Raw genomic sequence first — 18,527 nt, 5'->3', positions numbered from 1 at the left:
CAAAAAAACCCGACCTAAACTTGATCTTTCTTCCAGTACCAATGCACATCACACCAAAGCCAGGCAGGTTCTGGCCTAGGCAGGGACTAAGTTCAACTCCTCTCCTAACCAGGATAGGACTGGAGCCTGTAGTCCAAGCTCAGCTTTGTTCCAGGCAGAGTGAAAGGTCCATTTGGCCAAGTTACTAGCAAAGGTTAACAAATTCGGTTTGGTTTCAGGGATCAATTAATTCCTGCCACCACCTGTTCTCTAGGAGACACAACACTCATGTTACGCATTTATTCAGATTATAAGGATGGAAAGGACCTTTAATAGAACATAGTTTTGCTTCTTGCTCAATAGGGGTTAGAGGACCTAACCTAGTAATTACTACACAAAAATCCATAACTTCTGTCTGAAACCATTTCAGCAGGAGTCTGGCTTTCAGGCTGACAGTGGTTGTTAATCCACCTCATACCTAGGTAGAAACATTCCCATTTTTATTCTCAGCATTATAAATCTGCACATTATTAGCCCAAGGTTGTCCTGCATTAGGCTTTAAATCATAGCTTCTCTCTGTGCCTTTCTCTGCTAACATTTCAATCTATTTGCTCCGAACTTTTTCTTCCCCTTGTTGGTACTTGTACATTATGATCAAGTTATTTTTTAATTTTCCCTAAGTAGATGAATCTTACTAAAACCTTGTCTATAGCTCCATATTTCCAGGATTTGGTCACATTTATTGCTCTTTTTTGAATCTTTTCCAACTATACAGCATCTTTTCTCTGTTAAAATGGAAAAGAAAACTGGACATGGTGCCCAACACTGCCTCACCAATACCATCTCCAACATCAGAGCTTCCCATTGACCCTTAGACGGCTCTGTTTGTGCCTGTCCTCCCAGCTGCTGTTCTGCTCACGTGGGTCATGCCCACCCAGCTATTTGCAACATCTCCAACTTCTTTTTCATTGTCCGCTTCCACCTCAGATTTAGCCTACAGTCTTTAATCCTGTAAAGTCTGAATTTATACCCAGTATCAAAACACATGAACGTGTGTTCACCTGTAAAACTATCAGGCGCCACTTCCAAGCTTGGAGCTGTACAGGGCTTGCTGCCACAGGAGCTTGCCAAAACCAAGCAGTAGATTCACACCAGTCCCCTGACACGCCATGCAAGATAACTGAAGGCTTTGGCACAGAGAGGACAAAGACACAGCAGGTGTTAGAGCAGCAATATCTATTTAATACCTTACCATTTAAAAATAACCTTCTACTTGTCACTAGCATTACAGGGGAGCTGCACCAGGTGGAGGTGGGTGTTGCGTGTGGTTTCGGGATCTTTTACCAGCGCCAGGGGAGCTGGAGCGTAGCTCAACACCAACCGGGCAGCCAACTGGGCAGAGGGAAGAAAAGAGGGCTCAAGGTGTGATTAGCAAGAGAGGCTGCTGTGACACCATGGGAGGGAGAATGAGAGCGAGCCTGAAAGAGGAAAAGCTGCAAAAGCCAAGCAGAAGGGCCACGAGGCTATGACGAGGGCAGATAACCATCAGAACAGGCTGAGCTCCCGCGCGGCAGCACAGCAGCTAGTGTGTGGGAGAAGCGGGGAGGGAGCAGCGCAAGCGCGTTACGAGGCCGCAGGGAAGACGCAGCTGTCAACCACAGCCCTGCAGAAAGGCATGAGCGGGCTCGGCAGGGGAGACACACACGGAGTTTGGTTTTGGCCAGGCGGAGAAGAGCAGGCAGCTGTCCATCGTGGAGGCTACGTGGAATGCGCAAGGCTGGCTGGCAGAGGGAGGGAAGAGTTCCCCTCTGGGGCGTTCCCCACCTCAGGTGGGTGAGCTGCGTCCAAACCAACACAGCAACCCCTAACCCTGAGGAGAGGAGAACTGAGAGCAGGATTTCATGTTTGTGCAGCAAAGGGGCAAGCTGAGGGCACTGAACCTGGCCAGGAAAGGAGAGCTGCATGGAACGGCATCTATCAGTAGCAGCTCTGGGACTTTGTTCCTATATGCCAGCCTTGCAGGGAACAGAAAGTAGCTGTGGCATGGGCCACCTGGCAAACCCTGCCACCACCTGCATGCAAGCACTGAAATCTCCTTTTTCTTCTTCCATATTCACCTGTGGAGGGGCTCAGACACTGGCAGTGCAGCTGCCTGGCATGCAAGGTACCCAGCACCACAGGCAGCCTTCTGGAGGTGCAATGTCCCCGCTCGCCCCAGGCGGCATCCTCCCTTGTTCGCTCCCAAGTGCCCTCCTCACACAGACTCGTTCTTTGCAACCTCAGCACGGCTGCCAGAACAGCTCGCTCTGTGGCTCATGCCAGCAGCACGAACAAAGCGTCCCAAGCCTGGCTGGCTCCTTGGGACAGCCTTCCCACACCAAGCCCAGAGGCCCCATATCCCCCCCTCAAGCTCTCACGTCACACACCCCATGGCAGGCACAATACACCCTCAGCATCCTGCTCTCACACCACTGCTACCTTGGGGTACTCGGAGTCAGCCCTCCCCAAGTCCCCCCAGAAACCAACCCCTTTGTCCTGCAAGAGGATGGAGACGTAGGTTAAGTGCCATACACGTGAGCAAAAGCAGACAGTTCTGCAAGGCACTAGTGCTGAGGAGGTTGGGCAAGAGGCAGTTCATGCCAGCAGGCTCAGACATCGTGCCCTGGCATACCGACCTAAATGCAAGGCCTCCATAGGTACGTACTTTTGCTGCTATGCGTGTACACCCCTGTGGCTATAGTCCCCTCCTGATCTAACGAACTGTCACCATTCCCAGGTTCCTGTTCTATGTAGTGGATAATACATAACGGCTTAGAGCCACAGCTTTCCTAGGTATGTGCTGGGGAGCACCTAGGAACAGTTATACAAGATCAAAAGGTTTCCAGAAGGACCTTCTGCAGTCGGTACAACTGTTACTCCGTGAGACATCTAAGCAATTTCTTGGCCTGTGCTCCCCCTTTTCCCGCTCTCCTCCCCCCCCCCCCAGCGTTAGCCTCCAAACAAATCCCAGAGCTGAATCAGTTTCCTTCGTTTAGAGGCTCCACTCAAATTGTTTCTAGGATTCCCATCTTTCTCTCCTTCTTTTTACTTTACAAATGTATAAATAGTCACATCGTCATACGAGACAAGTAGAGACTGACTCTTACGGGTAAAAAACAGATGTTTCCCAATCTTCCCTAACAAAGTAATATTTTATATATGGCTCTTCAATGGATTTATAGCCAATGAAGGGATGTTACTACATTAGCTCATGGAGGGGGTGGGTGATAAAAATTGGAAAGGAAGAGCCAGACAAGGAAAAAAGAAGCTATCCAGAGCACTGCAATTGGAGAAGCATGACAAATGGGCAGCACAGTTTTAGAGGGCTTCGACAGCAAGGCAGATTGCCTGGCTGGGAGTGATTGTCCACAGCTGGAGCATCGCAAAGACCATCTGGTATTTCTTAAACATGCTTTCCCCAGGTGATCCGATTCTTGGAGTGCCCCAGCAAAGAGAAGAAAAAAGGCTTGCAAGTCTCAGCCCCGTTTCCAGGGTTCCCCTAATTAGTTAATAGAATTATATTTGAACCAGTTTCAGTTTCCCCTACAAAACCTTTGCTTTTGCCACCTTTTCAACAGGAAAAAAAAAAAAAAAAAGAAAAGAGTATTTAAATTCATGGATTTTTTCATTTTTTCAAGAAAGTCAATGACTGTGTCTCTTGGCACAGCAACCCAATATAAAACTTAATGAAGTAAAGAGAGATCCAAAATTTCTTTTGAACACCTTGTAACCTCACTCTTCCCCACACCGCTTTTAGCTGCACAAAGCATGCATATCCACAGGCTCTCACGTTACTCTCCCACCCGAGTGTATCCATCCCCAGTACAAGCCTCTGAAAAAGCAGAGCGTGGACTGCATGGGGGACTCCAAGAACCTCTTATTTCCAGGATTTTGACCCTTTTCTCAACTTGGAAAAATGTTAAAGAATTTAATTAACTGTGCATGCCACACACTCCTGTCCCCGCGACAAGGAAGGCTGGCAGAGGAGCAGTACAGCGGCGTTTGCTGCTGCCCTCGTGTTCCCCATAAGACCGACCCTTCCCAAGCCAGGAGCATCGGGAACCAGCTAACGAAGAAAAGAGCAAGAGAAAGCAGTAAATAATAAATGAACAGACAGATGGAAAAGGGGTTAGAGTGAGCAACTGGAGAACAAGCCTTGGGAACCAAACTGCGTTCCCACCAGCAGGCAGTGCCCCCACCGAGCAGCGCGGGGCAGGCAGGAGCCAGGGTCCGGCCACAGAGATTATCCCCATCGCTCCCCGCCAAGCCAGGTTTACCAACCATGCTTCTCCCCTCTCCTCTGTTTTCTCCATGAGTTAGCCCAGCCACAAAGCGTGGGTCTGTCAGAGATGCATCCTGCACACCACAGCCACGCATCCCCGATTCCCAGCTGCAGGCTTCCCAGCAGCATGTAAATAACCATTCCTGTTATTTTTCATGGGGAGCAAATACATAGGGATGGCGACTGGAGTGCTGAAGCTGGCGATACTCCTCCGACTGCAGTGACGTTTGTTGCTATGTCACAATTTGCCAGAAATTATTTTAAAAACGCAGAGAACTCACCACACACGGAGTTCCCTGCTCTGTCCGCTTTTGAGAAAAGCTACTGGGACCATAACCCCAGTCAGAAATACACACACAAGGTGCTTCAGCTTCTCCAGGCTGAGAAAAATTATCTAATTAGATTATTGGGAAGAAAATACTGGACAAAAGAATCCAAAGGAATATTTAAAGGGGGGGGTTTTTTGCATTGTTTTTAGGTGGTTCAGATGGCCAAAATCAGCATATTCCACCACCATGCTGGAAGGGGATTTTGGCTGGAAACCCATTCTTCTGCAGTGGTATAGACAGCAATAATAGAAAACAACATAAGCCATGATCGTAAAGCTAAAGAAATGGCAACCAACCACAAATTACTAAGTCTAGAAAATTAATGAAGTATTTAAAAAACAAGATGGAAAAATTCGTGCCTTGCTGAGTTAATAGTGGGAATTTAAATATAGAGGAAAGAAGGGAAATGTGAACAGAGACATAGATCCATTATTTTGTGCACACAGTAAAATTACCAATGTAACTACAAAAATATAAATATATGTGTTCTGTATTTGGGAAAGAGATATGATGATGAACTCATAAGAAGATGATATACTTCACAGTTTACTAATGACCAAGAGATGTATTAGATAACATCTGCTTTAGATAAACACTGTTAAATCACCCACCCTGGATAATTTGCACCTCCGATTGCGCCAAGGAGATCTCTGACCTGTTGATGCTAATTTTTAATAAATCTTGGAATGCCAAGTAATTCTAGAAGGGTAGGAGAGCCCTAACCCCATGCCGGTGCTTAGGCAGGACTAACTGACCTAGGGAGCGACAGCCAGTCAGCCTGACAGCAGACTAGACAGAGTAATTAAAAGCCAATATGAGAATCTACTGATAATTCATTATATTCATGTCTCAGCTAATTACCAGCCAGCATATGTTGTACAGAATCAAGTCCTGTCTAACTGATGTTACAGCTTGATTTAAGAACTTGCGTTAATAGAAATAATTTGGTGTAACTAGATGGATAGAAGTGGCTGATGAGACAAAAGCGTATCCATTGCCTGCTTCCCATCCCACAGGATGCAGGGGTTTTACCAATCATTCAGATAAATATAAATTTAAGATCCTTAGAGGCAGACTGCAGATAGCACAAACACAGCTTACTAAATAACAAACAAAACAGCCCCCGTTTACCCTGTGTATGGCTTTGTACAGATTTGTATGGCTAAATGGCCACCGTCCAACCAAGCGTGCTTTAATTCAGCCAAGCGCAAGATAATACACGTACGGGAAAACAATATAGAGCTCGTATCTCCAGGATGGAAAAGTCTGTCCTGCACGGCCATAGGACAAAGGAGGAGCTACGAAGGGACTTTGGCAAAGTGAAGCTTAAGGAGCCAAATCTATTCAGCTTATGAAAGAGGAAAATCCACAAGATTCGACTGCTGCTCATAGACGTTACATTAGCGTGGGGGGAGAGGGGGTTTCTAACCTGATGGGGAGAGACAAAGGAAGCTCCAGGGGTTGAAAGTCAGAGGTAAGCGCAACACTGAAAAAGAGGAAAGTTATCATCAGCCCAGCAGAGGATGAGAAACACCACACAAGAAAATCTGGATTACCTAGGGGTCCAGCATAAAAACAGGAGTTGAAATTCAGTAGTACAAAGGGCAGGTATAAAAACCTCTTGTGAAACGTAAGAGTGGAAGGAGCCCAGACACTGGCACACTGGGGGTCTGCTTTAGGCTACGAAATAGGGGAGATCAGAAGCACAGGCTTATTGGGAGCATCTGAAACACAGAACCCACTGGTAATTAGGGACCCTTAACTGCCCACACATTTGCTGGGAAAGGAAGACATCAGACACAGCCTTGCATCAAGTTCCTGGAATGCACCGAGAAAAAAAATTGTGAAAGAAGAGACAGGAACAAATCTAGGAAAGAGGCTCCCCGAGGTTTGATTCTCATCAGCAGAGGAAAACTGGGAAAAACCACGAAGGTGGAAAGCACTGTGGGCAAAGGAGCCCGAAACGGGTGTTTGTACTTGTTAGGAATAGAAGGGAAAATAGCGGCAGAGTGAAAACAGCGCTTTGTAAGTAAGGACAGAGGCTTCGGTAAACTCAGAGGGCTGGCAAGTGAGATTTCATGCAGAATGAAAAGGGAGTTCAGGAAAGACGGTGTTTTGTAAACACACAGTAAGGGAAGGGAGCAGATGCAAATTATCTTAGTGTGGGGGTACGGTAAGGGTAAATCACAGACTCCTCCATGGCTTGCAGCACACGAAGGAGAAATGGAAACTCCATCAGGCTGATGCAGATGAGCACAAAGGAACGGCACCAGGAGAGAGGGACAGAGCAAAAGAGCCAAGTGTTCAACAGAAAGCGCTCGCAGCAGGGATCACCAGCAGTAAGGAGAAGACATTTGATAACTACATCGGTGGGAAGAGACAGACCAAAGAGTTCATCACCTCCTGAGCAGGGAGAAAAGGTTAATAGATTGGTTTATGCCACTGAACACACCACAAGCCCTTCCGAAGCTGTTAGTGCATGTCAGCCCTCCCCCATCCCCCTGAAATCTGTTTTCTGTTAGGTTTATGTGTTTTCTTTATTCTCTACACAGCACCCAGAACTGGCTGGTTCTGGTAATGACATTACATATTATAATGTACATATAATTGCTAATTTTAAGATACACAATTTATAAAATATCTTCTCTTGTGAGGCTAGTTAAATTGGACAGTAAATTGAATTTAATAACTACCGAACACGTCATAAGAAGCCACGTCCCCCACAGTTACAAAAGCAATAACCAAATCAGATAATGAGAAAGCCAAAGTGTTGCTTAACAGACTAGAGAGTGTCACCTGAAAAAGAGATTCACCTTCATGACCTCTCTCACACACACACAAATGCCGTCAGCACACAACAAGTTGTAAAACTACTAATTAGGGTAAGAGGAGGCGGGGGATCCCAGGGGTTTGGCTCACAGCTGTCTCAGGAAGCAAAGAGGTATAAATTGGGACACAATTTCACAATAGCCAACAAATCAGAGTTCAAGCTGAAATATTTAATGCTTTTGTTGTGTCAGACTTCATGAAAAAGGATAACTAAGACCACAAAGTCAATGCAATTAAAAGCAGCAGAGTAGAAGCATGAGGCATAGTAGCACATGAGCAGAATGAAGATTACTGAAGTTTGATGTCATCAGATAGGCTGAGGTCCATCGGCAACTCTCTCTGGGAATTTCTGGAAGACAAATGAGGTTTCAAAGGACTGGAAAAGAGCAAATATAGTGGCTATATTCAACAGGTTGAAAACTCAAGAAAACTGTGGGCCAGTCAACATAACTTCAATTCCTGGAAAAATTTTGAAAAATCATCAAACAATCCATCTGCAAGGAAGGGCTGGAAGCAATAGACCTGCCACATGAAGCCAACCTGCCTTCTCTTTGACAGAGCAAAAGGGTCTTGTACATGAGATAGAGGCAACAGATGTTATGTACCTCTACTTTTGCAAGGCTTTACCTTCAGTTTCATATAACATTTTAATTTGCAAATTTGGAAAATAGACTCTAGATGAAATTCCATACGGGGAACGCACAGCTGGTTGGGAAATAGTACACAAAAGTGCAAGCATGAACAAGCAATACTGTAACAAAAAAATCCATGATTATGCAGGGGTATACAGACAGGAGTGTCATGCACAAGATACACGAAATAACCCTGCTGCTCTTCTCAATCAAGAAAGGCCTTGGCTACAATGCTGGGCACATTTCAAATCAATGCACTTCAAAAATAGCCCAGACCAAGCGGAGAGAGCCCAAGGGACCCCAACAAAACACAGAACCACAAAAAAATTTAAAGAGGGCTGAAAGGGACCTCAAGAGGCAGAATCAACCACGCATGTGTCATTCAACTTGAAAATAACATGGCCATGAGGAAAGAGCAAATGAAAGGCAGTTGTTCAGTGTAGAGAACAAAAGTCTTCAGGGAAACATGATAACAAGCCTCAAATATGTAAAAGATTTCTGCAAAGAGGAAAGGAGTGCTGTAAGCTGCTCTCCATGTCCACAGGGAGAGGACATGCTGTAATGGGCTTAAATTGAAGCAAGAGATTTTAAAAACACCAACTCCATAATGATATAGATAATTATGCCCTAGAGCCAATTGCTGAGGGAGGGTACATCACTCCCATCACAGGACATTTCAGAACAAAGATAAAGCCATATCATTTGAAACAGTTAACCGTGATGTCCCCACAACCTGGGCAATGCTGGTGCCTGGCCACTGAGCCCCAACAACCTGCTGGCTTTACACAGACATGCCCAGGAACACAATATATCTCAGCTACGCACCAAACACACTCAGAAAGCTGTGTGGTAAAAACAAGCAGCCACTTCGCGTTAGAATGAGCTCATATAAACAACTGATAATGGCACAAAAATACTCAGTTACAAGAGATTGTTTTCCATGGTTTATTTTTCCTAGCACCGTCCCCTCAGTTCTGATGCTGAGGTCTCAGAAGACACCTGCAAACCATCATCCAAAGGGACCTGGCAACTCTGCTGGTCATTAACTATGGGTTCAGTACAGATATTGTTTTAACAACATATTACAATTTTTCTGGTCCCTTCCTCCCAGTAACCCCCCCAGGGTTTCACAGCAATTCCCTCTCTCTCTCCCATAGGGACTGATGACATTATTGTCTTCCCCTTGCTGACATGACTTTTCCACCAGTACCCCAGTTGTGCTAATCAAAGAGACAAACCCTTAGAAATTATTTTCACTGGGTATTTAGCTCTGAATGAGGCTTTCTCTTCTTCAGTCCCAGCAAAGGGTTCAAGCACCCCAAAGTGTGTCTGTTTTTTCAGCTGTATCAGCTGGTCACATAAAAGATACTGCCTCTCCTTATACACCTTTCCCCAAGCAGAGACCAGGTACAGCTGATTTGTCACGGAAAAGGCTAGAAGATGCCCTCTTGAGGTCCTTTTCAGATCCATTTTATACAAGGCTGCGGATAACGTGTATAACGTAAGGGCCTGCAATGGACAGAAGGGCAGATAGCCTGATCTGAAAGCCACTCTCAGGCCTGTTACACAGCCCCAGAGAGTGCTCTCCTTGAAGGAAAGCTGGAGAGCAAGCACAGCACGGACCACCCTGGTGCAGCACCCAGTAAAACAGCTATGATAGATATCACTGCTGTGCAGACCACAGGATGTTTAGGCTGCTGATCCCAAACAAGCTGCCAAAAAGGCAAGGAAGCTGCACTTACCTCTGCAACAACCCTCCCAGGTCCCATCTGACAAGGTGGCCCCCTCCTCCAGCCCCATGGAGTTAGCTGTAACTGGGGTTAAAACCATATATCTAGGGAACACTCCAGCAAAAGCAAGCAGAACAGCCTTTCTGCCCAGCAGCACAGGCACCAAAAGCACACCCAGTCCCGTGCCCTGCTCTCTCCACAGACCCCCTCGCAAGGGCAGCCTCTGAGCCACGGTCCCCTCCGGACCCAGCACCCCATGGGATGGGTCCCAGGCCCCGCAGACCTGTCCTGCTCCAGGACCACCACCTCCCAGAGCCACAGCATTCAGCAGAAATCACAAAACCACTGGGGGAGGTTCACAAGTGCAGGAAACACAAATGTCACAGGTGCTTGACCTGAGCTGTGTGATTCCCTGCCAAGGAACAAGCACAACTGTGGCTCTCGCTGTCTTCAGGGGAGAGGAGAAAAACATATTTCTGTGGGGCAGCTTCTCACTTGCAAACTCGTTTTGCAGAATGCAGACACACTGCCCTCATCCCTGCTCTGTGCCACCCCACGCATGGTTGCTCTGCAGTAGCCACACACACGCTCTGCTCCCCCTCGCTCTGCTTTGCTCCACTCATCCCACCATTACGCATCCCCACTTTGGAAAAGCTGGTGTGCACCCTCCTTCACCATCACATCACATACCCATACCACTTACCCTGGCTGAAGAGGGTCTCTGCCTAGCTGCTAAGATCTCCAGAAGTAGACTTTTCCAAGGAAAGCCTCACACAGAGCTTATAACTGCTGTTATGGCAGAGTTTAAGTTATCTAATGACCTTAACAGGGGTAATAGGATGCCAGTGTAAAACACCTGATTGCAATGTTGGACACAGACAGTGAAATACACTCTTCGGTAGCTCCCACCTGATTTTAACCCCCTCAAGTCTCTCTCAGTGCAGCTGGAAGAGACCCACTGCTAACACCCTCAGCAGGGTGGGACCACAGAGGGTCATCTGGGAGCACTATGTACCCTGTGGGGAGGGTCTCCTCCCTTAACCGCCGCTTTTGGAGGTTGTGTCACATGATGTGACAGGATGGAGGGTTCCCACCACACACTCTGCAGTCTCCTCACTGGCTTTTCAGTGCAGATGTGGTGTGGTAGGACAGCCTGGAGAGCTGTCATCACTAGTCTCTTGATGCAATGAAGTAATCTGCATTGTAGCTTCAGGCAGAAGGTAGAGCAGAAAGAAGAGATGTTTCTCCACTGTTCAGAATGAGAAGTGGGGCACTATTTTGTTTCCTCAGGACGGGAACTCCTAGAGGGAAATTTATGGTTCGTACTTGTATCTTGGGAAGCTCGGTTACACTTAACACTTCACGTAAATACAGGAGGGGACAGTTTTTCACATATGTCTATTGACCTGAGCAATTCCCTCTTCCATTGGGCTTAACAGGCTTTACTTAATAACAGTGCAGAAACCTGAAGATATCCAGTCTCTTAAAGTACAAATGCAGTACCTTAACTCAGCCCAAACTGGCAACACAGATGGAGGGATTCATATTTAATCTATCAAAGCTCTGCCTGCTGCTGCCCCACTCCCCACAAGCTCGCTCCCTAAAACGTGCATGCATGTTCTGTCTCCACTGCCCTGAGCAGTTCCTCACACCTCACCTGCTGCCAGCCCAATGCTGTACATTCAACCCTCAGCTCCAGGGCTCGAAAATCACCTTACTGTCACCTGGACATTTCTCCTGAGGGCTATAAAGGAGAGGAGCCTGCTGTGACAATTGCAACTTCTACTCCAGCTGATACAAGCCGTAAAGAATCACCCCTGGCTCCACCTAACCCTACTGGGAAGGAACAGAGAAGTGTTTCTACAGAAAAACTCCTCCTCCCCTATCCCACTGTGGGCTGAGCTGAGAGCGCCAGTTCCCAGAGGAGATCAGACGATGCTGTGCACTCTCCCCCTGCTCTACCATGGGCTCACCCGAGAGCATCAGAGATGCTGTTCTGTGAAATGAGATACCTATCTCTGAGCACCACGGGGGAAGCAGCAAAGATTAATAAGCCTCAAAATGTTATACAGTATTTAAATAGTACTGTCACAGATCAAAGACTATCACTCATCTCAGTGAGGCAGGCTCCGTAAGCCTAGAAAGATCATGTACAGAAAGCAAATACAAGTTGCAAGAGAAAGACTGCAGACAGGAGCTGAGGAAAGCTCGTACTTGCCTAGAGAAACCAAAGTGGCCTAAGCCAGAGTCTAACATGTGTTCCTGGAGGAACAAGAGCCAGAAAGACTGCCTGGTTTCACTCAGTCTCAGTTGTGTCTTAGCACAAAAAAACCCATATTTCATTTTAAGACACCCTCTTACCTTGGAGGTACCTGCTGCTGGTAGCAGCTTAAATCCCAGTGCAAAACCACAATGCTGCCTGATTGCTAAGATAAGGAGCGCACCGGGAACCACGTGCAACTGGTGAATAGATTTGAAAAAGCCCCCGATTTACAGTGATGCCACAGGGCCTGCAGAATCACACTCCCTGCACTCTAAGAGCTTTCATTCTTAAAGCCATGAGGATAATGCATGAAAGTTTGATGGCAGTATCACTTGCCCACACTTGCAGGCAGCACGGGAGGCCTGATCTACAGTCTTTCAAGTTGTTCATATAACAATGTCATCTGGGAGGAGCAGGAAGAGAAGGGGACTTTTAATCCAAATCACTACAGTGGTAGTAGCATGGGAATAAAGATGCCTCACAGCAGTATTCCTACTCCCAAGCTCTCCTAGAATAGCTATCCCATCATAAAGCACCTTTATTCTCATACAACTTTGGGCAAGATACTCCATTTACCTTTTTTTGGTACAGTTAAAGTGCTGCAGGAGCTAGCAGTAGTAGGAGGCCCTCTTACACAGAGGCATGGGGTTGAATATTCCTCCAGTCTAGGTTGGACACTGAGTACTGAGGGTCATCCACAGTACATGCACTGCATGAGGCCACAGGACTCCTGGATACAGACCTCCAGGAGGAGACCCTGTTCTCAGGGGTCCCCGGATAGTCTATCCCTGCAAACTCAGCCCATCACTGTCCCTCCCTAAACCAGGTTTGGATCCTGGCTCCTGCACCTTGCCTCACTACCTGGGGACTCCTTACAGCACTGTACAAAACCACTGTGCAGAACAAAAAGAAGTCCTCAAGCAAACTCTGGCTGATTGAATTTTGAAGGTAAGGAATGCCCTTCTGCAACAGATGTACAACCCCCTCTGCCCACCCCAAACACCAGATCCATCACGGAGAAGGGAAATATTTACACAAGTTAGTAGAGTTCCAGTTAAATATTATGCTTAGCTGTCTAGAGTCCATGTTCTCAGACTATGTCTATGAAATAAAAGATTAAACTTCATAACAATTATGAAGTTGCTCTGCTCACATTCAAAGGGAGTTAAAGGACATTAAAATAGCTCTTTGGGTAATATTCCAGTGAAATTGCTTTCTCCCCCCTGGAGAGTTCGAGCTAAAACCTTCTGAACTATCCTGTAAACACACTTGGAAAGGCTAAGAACTGAGCTGATAACCAGGTAGCACCTCTGCTCTGCAGGTTCTGTAAAAAATGTGAGCAATGCCGGAGAGCTTTTGAAGCAGCGAGGGAAGGAGGATAGGGGAGAGCGGCTTCTCTTCTCAAGGGAAGTTTGTTTAGTGGAAAGTAAGCAAGTTGTCAGGGGAAAAGCTGACAATGTTGATTCCAGCAGTTGTACTGGGAATAAACAGCCAAGTGGATTACGTTACAGAGAATGAGAAACGGCTCTGAGGATCCCATTTAAATGCTGGGCTTTCAGGAATGATGCGATTCAGCCACTCGTGGCCCCGATGCCCACCGGCCCCCTGGGCTGAGTCCACTGCCAGCCCTGGTATCACCATCCCACCTCTGTGGGGTCCCTGAGAAGTCCCGCACAGCCGATGTCCCCAGGAGAGCCAGAACTCACTGCTGCACTGGCGAGGACGCAGACCCATGCTGACTTCAAGGCAGGGGCTGGGCACTGAATTAGGGACAGCAGCAGGGGGGGAGGTTATGCAGGACCTGCTTGCCTCTCCCAGCCCAGCAGCAGGGGAGGGCCACCACAGGGCTTGCCATCTCCTCCCCAGCCAGAGCATGGGGCCCTCCCTCCCATAAAAATCAGATGCCTCCCTGCCTTTCATAAGAAAGGGACCCAGCAAGAGAAGAAGGGGATCTTGTTTGATTTATTAGTCTCTTCCTCCTTCCCATCGTCTGTGGCTCATCCAGCTGTAGTGATAAGGAGAACAGCTATGAAAGGACACTGCTGGCTGCTGGGATCCCATCCTTCTGCCCACTCACTGCCTGAAGACATCAGTCCTTTACAAGCACCATTAAATGTGTATCCAAAATGTGGCAGTCTCCTCCATCCTTTGAGATTCTGTTCCCTGAATAATACAAACAGTTGCCAGAAAAAGAGTATCCTCTCATCTCTGTCTGGGCCATTATCCCTTTATATTTGCTCTTTAATATTTACTGGGTTCACACAAAGTGCATGCTCTGGAAAGAAAAAAAAATCAGCTGCAGCTTAAAGGACTCCAAATTTAGTAATTGCTGCAGCCCCATCGACGTGAACAGTTAGCAGGGAGATTTCTCCAGCACTTCACGTGCTGTGGTATTCTGCTTAGGTCAGACTGTAGAAAATGTTCTGTCCAGGGGCACCAAATCTGGAGTGTCGGCGTAGGTGCCAGCTGCAGAGGCCTTATGAGTCCACCACAGGTTTCTGCAGGTCCTTTCCCTCCCAGCACCCAGTAATCTTGGTAGGAAACAGAGGCAGCCAGAGAGATGCCGATTCATACAGAGGTGAAGCACCCGAGGCTTTTAACACACCTGTGAGTTAGCAAGAACTAGCCCCAGCTCCTGGCTCCAGAGCTGGTCTTGCAGCCTTACCTGTTAATGTGAGGTTGCTGTATGTGTTTGAAAACTGCTCCTTTAACAAAACCAAGTGCATCTGAGCTGCCTTTTCCCTCTGTAGCTCCAACATTATGTCAGGATGCTGGGCGATCTTACAGCCTTTCTGCTTATCCAGGGCAATGTCGCTGCGAACAATGTCTACAGCAAAAGGGAAAGAAAAAAGGGAGATGGCCAAACCTCAGCTTTGATTTTCACCAGACGCTTGGATCAGCACCAGCCAACATGACAGCCACACAACCATCACTCAGCACGAGCAACCCAAAAAAGGGGTCCAAACCCCTTGGATGCACCTATCCAATGAACCTCCTTTGCTCAAGTCTCCTTTTCTCCCACAGGAAGCTCAAGTCATTGACTTCAATATGCTCACACAACCTACCACCCCTTCCATCCTTCACCTGCTTAGCAGCTGATCTCTTACAGTGATCCTCCCTTGCAGGAAAGTGCAAAAGTCTCCCAACATTTATATTATGACCCTGTTACTAGTGTGTTTGATGCTAAATAATGAGAAAAGACTAAATCCCATTCTGGTGACCCCTGGCTTCCATTTAGCCTTGCCTGTCAAAAAGGTGATGAAGAAGGCTTGTTCTCACCTTGTTTATCCTCGCTGCAGCTATCACAGCTAGAGTTCGGTCAGCATGGCTTATGACTCTTTGAACAGGTCTCTGTACCCTTCTGTCTCCTGACATTCAATTCAGAAGGCAGGAGGATTATTTATCAATTGTTTTCTCTTCACATGAGCATTTTTTAAGTCATACTGTGAAATATGAATATGATATTCCTCTCCCAGAACTACTCACCTGCTGGGGAAATGGCAAGATGGGGGTAGCAGGGCAGAACAAGAATCAAGTAAGATGTGTCCAGTCTGAACAGGAGGGGAGTGGTGCAAACTAGTCCTTGCAAGGTCCTTTTCTGAGTTTAATAAACTCTGTAGCATGCTCAGATCCACAGGCACCATATGCTGTGTCTAATTCTTACAAAACCTTAGGCAGCCAGCACTGATAAGGAAGGATGGAAGTTGGAGCTCTTCCACCACATTGCATGAGGTCACCCTTTGCATCACGGGGTTGCGCTTTGCTCGGTTTAGTTCCCGTCTAGCTAAAAGTTTCTGAAGGAGCTTATTGTCAGAAGAGCGTCACATCTTGCTCCACATACACTCTCCAGCTCCATTATTGTTACGCACATCATGGAACACCAAAGTTGTTTCCAATGGTCATGCTTCTGTCTTTCAAGGTGTCAAATCCCAGGTTCAGCAAACCTGGGTTCAAAGCTCTGCTACGTCTTCAGCTGGCAGAGAATCCCCTCCAAAGGTGGGGTGGAGGACTGGAAGCCACATCATCTTCCTGTCTCTGAGCCTCACCCTAGAGTCACTGCACTTGTCTTGCCCAGGCTGTCTGTCTCTTTACTGCATAGTTTGGGATTAACACAGCTTCTCCAAAGCCTGCCTAAAAAAGACTGCTCAGAACAGTAATGTCACTAAAGCACCTGTGGTCTGTAGTTAGAGACATGAGTTCTCTCCTCCACCCACAGCTAGCATGCTCAGGAGTGGAGATAGGGCAGCATCCAGCTAGCATGAAAATATGGCTCACTATTTTCACACCCAGCACAGGGCCTTCGATGCAGAGAGATGAGATGGAGCAAGAAGAAGGAATAATGTTCCTCTGCAGAGCGCACACACCCCAGCCATGTGCTTTTGGTGTACAACCTCTTAGGTAGACACTGAGTAAGATTTGGGCCTACCCAAACTCTGCCTGACTAATGAATGATACAATCCTGAACCCCTGTTGTGTGAGATATTTGGAGAACTGAAGATTGAGAAACACAACCTTATCAGTCTCCCACACCAGAAAGGCTATTACTACAGCTACTGGTGTCACCTGGAGCTCATGAATAGTCATTCGCCTTCCCGGGTGACGGATTTCCTTTCCCACAGAACTGAATGCAACAGTCGTATGCCCCCACCCCCAAGGCAAAATGGAGCAAAACACATCAAGGAGGCCTTGAAAGAGGAGAAGACTGAGAGGCAGAGAGGTTTGAAACTAGACAGTCAATACACCATCTCCAGTTCTCTTCAAACGGCTATAAGGGAGTCCAGGCTGGGTCAAAACAAGTTTGTTTCCTAAAAGGGATGGAGGGCTCCTAAAAACCAAACCAGGGCCAATGTGGACCCATGTGGAGGAACCATTGGCCTGGGACCAGGGTCCTTGCCCTCCCGGTCAGGGGCCAGGACAGCACCTTGGAGAGTGCAAGGGGACGTGGCAGCGGGTCCTGCATGACACCCCTACCTCCATCCTCAGGGACCACACGTCACAGCAAACACACGGTTGGGCAAGGGATGGCCCTGTGTCCACTGTCAGCAGGGTCTGGGGACAAAGGGCAGGCCCAGGGGACCAGGCCCAGGAATGAGGAGCAGGAGCAGCGTTTGGAGTCCTGGCCTTAGGTGATGGAGCTGCAGTGACAGGGATTAGCACAAGGAAGTCAAGTCACATTCAGACAAATTCCTGGGAGAGTCTGGAAGAAGGTGTGCAGGGCACAGAAAGCGGGGGCACTTTCTGGCAGTTGTCTTCATGGGGTGCTCAGAGAGCTACCACTGCAGATATTCAGGAAGCAGCGGCAAGACATGCAAGGTCCTGGCTTCTGAAATTGATGAAGGACCCAAGAAACTTGCCCAAGACGTAAAACCAGAGGTGGACCCCACATTCATTATAGCTCCAGCTTAAACAATGGGCAGATGTCTGGGATATGGATCTCTCCAAAGAACTCGGCGTCTGGTCATCCAGACCCCACCAGGCTGTACTCAGTGCAGGGCTGGGAGGCAAGGGCACCTCCGCACCACTTTTGGGGACCAGCAGCACCGAGTGAAGAGGGGTGGCAGGCCACAGCTTCTGGAGGCTCAGGGGAAGTCTCAGCCGAGCAACACAGGGGAAACAGCCAGCAAGGAGCTCGTTGCCCTCAAATCTTAAAGGATAAGACAGAAAAGAGAGAGACGCAAGGAGGGCAAGGAGGAGAGTAACCCAGGAGGCGCTGGACAGGGCAGTCCCCTAGCAGGAGCTCCAGGAGAAGGACACTCGCTGCCTTCCTGAACGTGGATAAAAAAAAAAAAAAAAAATATAGAAATAAACCACCCAGCAAAACACGAAACCGAGCAGCGCTTGCCAGAAGTGCGAAAGAAGAACTCCAGATGTGGGAGCCCCAGAGGATGCCAAATGGTTTCCAAAGACGGCAGACCACGAGCTCTGCCCCGAGAGGGGCCGGGGCCGGGGCCGGGGCCGGGTCAGTACCCTGGCCAGCTCAGCCTCCCGCGGCGGCGGCCCGGCCGGGCGGACCCCCGGCGGAGCGGAGCGGAGCGGCGCGGCGCGGCGCGGCGCGGCGCTCCGGGGCGGCCCGGCGGCGGCGGCGGCGGCGGCGCCGCGGGTCCCGCGGTGCGGGGTCCGGCAGCCGCCGTGCGGTATGGCGGGAGCACACCCGTGTGGCGGTCAGGTGAGCTGCGGCTGGCGGGAGACACCGGCGCACGGAGGGGAAAGCCCGGGAGCGGCTGAGGTGCCGGGCTCCCGCAAGGAGCTCTCCCCTCGCCGGGCTGCGAACCCTGCGCGGAGGATGCTGCTTTGCAAAGGCGGCTTCGTTTCCGAGCGCCTGCACTTTTCTCTGTCCCGCCTATGGGATCTGCGCATCTCCGGAGCCTACAGGCGTGCCGCCTCTGGAGGCCACCCCGTCTACCCACGGAAATTTTGAAGGACAAGTTAGCAAACGCCCCTCGG

The 18,527-nt window shown here is 48.4% G+C and overlaps 1 protein-coding gene across 1 annotated transcript in view; it reads right to left on the bottom strand.

Annotated features, from left to right (window-relative positions):
* The window catches only part of HPSE2 (heparanase 2 (inactive)), a 113,659-nt gene that overhangs the window by 85,353 nt on the left and 9,779 nt on the right, over positions 1 to 18,527 (bottom strand). The window contains exon 3 of the mRNA XM_049810782.1: positions 14,749 to 14,910. Within this exon, the coding sequence (XP_049666739.1) occupies positions 14,749 to 14,910 (162 nt within the window). The remainder of the gene's footprint in view (positions 1 to 14,748; positions 14,911 to 18,527) is intronic.

The sequence above is a fragment of the Accipiter gentilis genome, chromosome 9 (genome assembly GCF_929443795.1).
Source record: "Accipiter gentilis chromosome 9, bAccGen1.1, whole genome shotgun sequence".
Classification (NCBI taxonomy): domain Eukaryota; kingdom Metazoa; phylum Chordata; class Aves; order Accipitriformes; family Accipitridae; genus Astur; species Astur gentilis.
This window is presented reverse-complemented; position numbering and strand designations above follow the sequence as displayed.